This window comes from Cibotium barometz, chromosome 28 (genome assembly GCF_041138505.1).
Source record: "Cibotium barometz isolate CiBa-2024 chromosome 28, ASM4113850v1, whole genome shotgun sequence".
Lineage (NCBI taxonomy): Eukaryota > Viridiplantae > Streptophyta > Polypodiopsida > Cyatheales > Cibotiaceae > Cibotium > Cibotium barometz.
In genome coordinates, this window is record NC_141073.1 from 23864566 (window position 1) to 23871019 (window position 6454).

The following is a 6454-nucleotide window of genomic DNA, read 5'->3' on the forward strand; positions in this document are numbered from 1 at the left end:
CCAATGAGCCACACCAATTGGTTCGAGCAGCTCTCTCAACAATGGGGCACTCAGGATTTGATGACAAAGTGGTCTCGATATACCCCATGCCTTAAGGTCAACTTCTTTTTATGGAGGGTTCTACATCAGAAGCTGGCTACTCGCCGTGATAGGCTGGCTAAATTGACTCCTGCTTCGCACATATGGCTACTCTGCAAGACACACAAGGAATATGCTTTCCATCTCTTTTGGGCATGTCCCCATGCCTCAAACTCTGTGAAACAGCGTTAAACGATGGCTCAGCGTGGTGGGCACACAAGACCAATTCACATGGAAGAAAGCTTTCTTAGGGGAAAGCAGAAACCTGAACCCGGCCCCTCAAGAGCATTTGGCCCTGGATTTGGTTCCACATCATGAACCAATTGTGGCTTATTCATAAGTAGATAGTGTTTCATCGATCCCCAATACTTACCGTCCACTATGATCACTTCTTGGCCAAGCTTAGAATTCTTACCAACCCCTATAGTTCGGAGATGTTGGATGGCATCAAGAAATTGCTCCCCTAGTAGTAGCTCACATGTGGTTACAAGTGATGTTTCCTTTTTTTAACTCAAACTTTCTATATAATATAAAGTTATCATTTCCTCCCAAAAAAAAACCACCTATAATGATGAAAACCTTTCACGTATGGCCTATCAAACCCACAATAAACTTTACAATCCCTTGTCTTCTTCTTCCTCCCTCTCTCTCTCTCTCTCTCTCTCTCTCTCTCACACACACACACACCTTTTTTGTTTTTTGTGAAACACACACCTCTTTAATGATAAAATCCTTTTATCTATGGCGGCCTATTGCACACATCTCTTCACGTCTTTAGAGGTGATGAAGTCAACAAGAAGGACTTTTGATGTGAAACTACTCAACGAATGCTTCCTACATCTCTCTCTCACACACAAATTCACACGTGCATGCACGCGCACACACACACACGAAATTGAAGTCATTTCTGGTGAATTCCATCCCTCCCTTGAAGGCATTTCTTAAAAAATTATCCAAAATATAGCTATAATGTCTTGAATTTTGCAAAATTGGGGAAATAAAAGGTCTCTCTCTCTCTGGACTTTTTTCACTGAAGTCCAGAGGTTCTCGTTGAACCAGTTAATGTTTAGAGTTCCTCGACAGCTTAAACCCCACTTTCAAAGCTTTTTAGCACCAAACCATAACACCCAATTTCATAGCAGTTGAGCACAGTTTGGGCAATGCTACACAGCCCAATTCCTTGACAATGGAGCACAATTTGGGCAATGCTACACAGACCAATTCCTTGACAATTGAGCCCAATTGGGCAATGCTGCACAGCCCAATTCCTTGACAATTGAGCCGATTTATATTGCTCAATTGGGCAACGGCTACAATACCCAATTCCTTGATAGTTGTGAGCACATGTATATTGCTCAATCCGGCAATACAACAAAGCCCGATTCCTTGGCAATTGAGCCCATTTGCATTGTCAAGTCTTGCCAAAATCAGAGAGCCAGCAATGGGCACTTCTTCACTCTTCCTGCTGCCATGCCTCCGCTATGTCGGCCGACAACTGCTGCTGCTCACCTTTCTTCCTCTAGCATCACCCATGTTCACAGATACTGGTCCACATGAATTAAAATGCTTAACATCTAATTATGCCTCAGTAATCCCATCATTTGGGGCAGCAGGAGGGCCCAAACTATCCTTAGTCCCCATTGAAGAGATTTCTAGTATGGCCAAGGAGCCAGCTTTTGTGGACTGGTTGAGGGCTATGCGGAGAAGGATACACGAGAACCCGGAATTAACATATGAGGAGTTTTACACGAGTGCTTTGATTAGAGATGAGTTAGATAAGATGGGGATTAAGTACAGATGGCCAGTGGCTCACACTGGTGTGGTGGCCTCCATTGGGACAGGCAAGCCTCCTTTTGTGGCCCTCAGAGCTGATATGGATGCCCTTCCAATCCAGGTTCTGCTAAGATAGCAAGCCCACTTTTCCATTTGATATGATATCTAAGCTTTTATCTAGCTGAATTAAGCATAGAGGGGCCAGTTAACAAAAGTTCCTGGCTATAATCAGGTTTATCTTATTATATAATCTCTAGCTTATCATGGATAGAGGGGCAGTTAGCTGAGCTAATTCCTCCATTTTGCATATGCTCAGGAAGCTGTGGAGTGGGAGCACAAGAGCAAGATACCTGGGAAAATGCATGCATGTGGTCATGATGCACATGTAGCGATGCTTCTCGGTGCAGCCAAACTCCTGCTTGGACATCATGAAAAATTGCAGGCACAAAATTTCCCAAGTCTCACTCTCCTATTAAGAACCTACAGCATTACTAAGGGTGCAAAGATCTCCATTTGATTACTTACATAATTAGCTTGGTTTGGCAAACAGGGCACAGTCATATTGATCTTCCAACCCGCCGAGGAGGGTGGAGCCGGAGCCAAACGCATGCTTGAAGAAGGAGCTCTAGGAGAGGCAGAAGCCATATTTGGGATGCATGTAACACATACTCAGCCCACAGGTGCAATTGGTGTAAGGCCAGGCCCTGTTCTAGCAGGTTGCGGATTCTTTAAATCCATCATTACTGGAAAAGGGGGTCATGCTGCATTACCGCAACATTCAGTGGATCCCATTGTTGCTGCATCTTCTATTGTGCTGAGTCTGCAACATCTTGTCTCTCGCGAGTCCAACCCTTTGGAATCTCAGGTAGGATAGGTCTCTCTCTCTCTCTCTCTCTCTCTCTCTCTCTCTCATGGAGTTGTTATTCAACACGTCTTGTGTTCGAATCTCACTCCCGTCGGATAGATCATATTTGGTCTCTTGGGATTGTTCCTACGATGTTAAAAGAGCTTCTTCTTCTTGATCATATTTGGTCTCTTGGGATTGTTCCTACGATGTTAAAAGAGCTTCTTCTTCTTCTTCTTCTTCTCTCTCTCTCTCTGACACACACACACACACACTCATTCACACAGCTCCTTATAGAGGTGACCCTCACATAGCAGCTCCAGATCTTCAAGATACTTCAAAGGCGTCCCTCAGAAAACATGTAACCTGAGAGATATTTTTCTACCACACCACATGTCCCGGCCATTGTAAGGCTACCTTGTGATCCTTGTAACATGGTAGCTAGCTTGTTTTCCTTTTTTCCCATGATACCGTTACTTCATGAATTGATTGCAACAATTAGTCTGATAGACCCTTTGGTCTTTTGTAGATGTTAAGATTACTTTCTTTCTTGTCCCCTCTCTCTCAATCAATACAAGAAACTTGTCTCGAGACATCTGAGAGACTTGCAGTATCCCACAGACCTAGGAGCCATATCCATAACCCAGATGAAAGCATGAAGAGTTTGGAGGAGATAGAAATCACACAGTCAACTGGAGGGCAAATGAGGATTGTCAACAGGGAATGAGCTTGCAGCCTTGGAAGAGCAGCATGTGTCCAGAACCCACTTGTAGATTTCTGGCACTTGGTAACAAATCTGTGCACTGTGTATGTGGGTGTGTGTGTGTGTGTGTGTGTGTGTGGGTGGGTGGGTGGGTGGGTGGTGTGTGTGTGTGTGTGTGTGCATTAAAGCAAATAAACAAAACATTTGACTGAATATATATAACTTGTGGATTGCAGGTGGTATCAGTGACCACCTTCAATGGGGGCACTACATACAATGTGATCCCAGATTCTATCGTGATTAGTGGGACATTTCGGGCTTTTACAAATGAAACTTTCAATATGTTGAAGCACAGAATAGAAGAGGTAATTGTGGGTAATCCTAAGCATGAAAATTACATTTTTCTTCTTCTTCTGGGCTGATAATTCGTAGCAAGGGAACATATCTGTATACTCACTGCATCATTGGCACTGTTGAAAGCAGATAGTAAGAAAGCAAGCAGAGGTTCATAGGTGCCATGGAGTCACAGATTTTTTGGAGGGCGATCATCCATTTTACCCCCCCACAGTGAATGATCAGAAGATGTACGAGCATATAAGCAATGTAGCAGCTGAGGTTGTGGGGGAACAAAATGTGGTGAAGGTGATGCCTGTCATGGGGTCGGAAGATTTTTCCTTCTTTGCAAGGGCCATTCCAGGGGGCTTTTTCTTCATTGGGATGGGCAATGAGACCTGTGGGTCAGTTCACTCAGGACACTCGCCTTTCTTCTTCCTTGATGAACAAGTCCTTCCTCTTGGTGCCACCATGCATGCAGCCATTGCTCACAGATACATTGAACGAGCTGCTTCACATCACCCCTCCTCCTCCTCTCAAGGCATGTGCAGCCTCGCCGCCATCCTAGACCAAGAAGCATCAATGTCAGCTTGTGTATATGCTTAGCTCCATTAAAGATTATCATTCTCACAGGTCTTTCTTTTTTACTTGAATACACAGGCTGATGCACCCATTCAGCTAAGGCTTCCTGCACCACCTGCTTCCTAATTGTGCTCCCACCTCAAGAGTTTTGGGTCGATCATTTGCAGTAAAAAGATATACAGCACCATACAGATTGCTTCTCCATCCATGGCAGGCTTCGCTTTTCCTCCTCATGTGAAAATATTTCAAACGATGGCCTCTCTGCACTCTCTTTGTGAGGTCCTGTAATAATCCACTTGCAATCGTAGCGCAAAAGAGACCGGTTTCTCCACAGATGGCCATCTGCATGTTGCACACAACCCTTGCGGCAGTGAAGCTCACGAATACAAAAAGAAGCTCATTCAAAACACTTGCATGTTGAGTGTCTTCAATTCATGTGTTATACACTCCCATGCGACCTTAAGAATATAGAGCGCCATTACTATTTGTACAGCTACAGAGGCTCTTGCTTGGATTGCTATAAGCCATCTCTGTGACTTCACCGACTACTGATTTAGTGGGTAGAACGCATAATAATCTCCATTGCTTCTTCCCTGTCTATGATCATTTTACTGCTCCAGGTTCAGTACCCTGATTGTCTTGCAGCCTGTGGGTGCAACCCATTAGAGCACTGGAGTTTGCACAAAGGATACTATGGAACCATGATGAACTTGGACACTGTTCTATTTCTATTGTCTCCAGCCATGGAGTTGACATGAATAAACTGTACCAAGTTCTTATGAGTCACGTCGGCATCCAAGTTTCCTTGCTCCTGTCGAGCTTAGACCCACAGAGGCACACAGACAATGTGAAAAGCCCCAAAAGAGGGTAAGTGTGAAAACTAGGAGCAGTCTAGCAATAATATAATTAAGCAACGAAAAGATCGTGCATGCGCACAGACAGAGACACAGAGAGAGAGAGAACGATACCGAATGGATAGTTCTCACAAGGGTGTCGTCCGTTCACAGGGAAACATATCTTTTCATAGTTAAGCTTTTATTTTTTCATAGTTAAGCTTTTATGTTAATAGTGCTAAGGTTTCTACTAAGGTGTCTACGAAGATTGTTATAAGTACAACCTTTAAACACGAGTCCTAAACCTTACATTAAGCCTATGCTTCTTCAACATACATCATGCTTTATCTTTGTAGTGGGTTTTGTAAGGAAGTGCGCCCACTGCTCATTGCTCATTCGTGGGAGCATAGATTGGTTGAGAGTCCCATCTTCTAGATCACGAATAAAGTGAAACTCAAAATCCCGGCCACATGGTTCTTTATCTTCTCATGGTGTCAAGGATTTCGTGCAAGCCCTATGCATGATTGGTTGTCACAGTAGAGGTTAAAAAGAGTCTAGCTCTTTAAGCATGCATTTCAGCCAAACACCTTCCTTGGATCCAATTGTTGTCGCGCGATATATTCTACTTCACTTGAGGATAAGGCAACAAAATATGTTTCTTGCTCTGCCAGGATATTGCTCCTCCAACAAGAGTAAAAACATAACCAGTAGTAGACTTTCGTGGATCAAGGACTCCCCCCTAATCTACATTGGACCCAGCCTTGGAGAACAGGTCGAATTGATGTGGAGCTTTGCATAGGACTAAGGTATAATGCTTGGCCGTATGTAGCTAGCGTAACAAACACTTAAAGCAGGCTCCTGAACCTGTGGGAGAGCTTTTGTGTATCCAGTGCCTTTGTGAATATGTTAGCTACATGATCCTCTGTGGTTCGCATCACCTGCTAGAACCTTCTCCCTCACAAAAATGATAATGCACCATAATGTGCTTCATCCTAGCATGATACACTGGGCTTATGTTGTCACAATAAATGAAAACTATCCTACCTATAGGCTCACCCATATCTACAAGGAGCTTCAGTAAACCAAGCTACCTCACATGTTGCCATAGCACTGCCCTACCTATAGGCTCACCCATATCTACAAGGAGCTTCGGTAAACCAAGCAACCTCACATGTTGCCATAGCACTGAACATTACAGCCTTCACTTCAGGCATGCTCACATCCAATGTAAACATTCTATCAACTCTATTTCTCTTTGCAACCAAGCGACATTAGTTATTGAAGTACATCCATAAGGTATAAACCTCA

The 6454-nt window shown here is 43.8% G+C and overlaps 1 protein-coding gene across 2 annotated transcripts; it reads left to right on the forward strand.

The window, feature by feature from the left end:
* The first annotated feature begins 1088 nt into the window (after positions 1-1088).
* On the forward strand, positions 1089-4424 carry LOC147622665 (IAA-amino acid hydrolase ILR1-like 4). 2 transcript variants are annotated; one of them, XM_086822237.1, is made up of 6 exons: positions 1089-1972; positions 2168-2293; positions 2402-2716; positions 3635-3763; positions 3882-4272; positions 4392-4424. In XM_086822237.1, the coding sequence occupies exons 1-6, from the start codon at positions 1520-1522 to the stop codon at positions 4394-4396; spliced, it is 1419 nt and encodes a 472-aa protein (XP_086678363.1). In that variant the 5' UTR covers positions 1089-1519; the 3' UTR covers positions 4397-4424. The 2 variants fall into 2 exon arrangements, with proteins under 2 accessions (XP_086678363.1, XP_086678362.1); XM_086822236.1 differs by having other exon boundaries at positions 3882-4424.
* The last annotated feature ends 2030 nt before the right edge of the window (positions 4425-6454 follow it).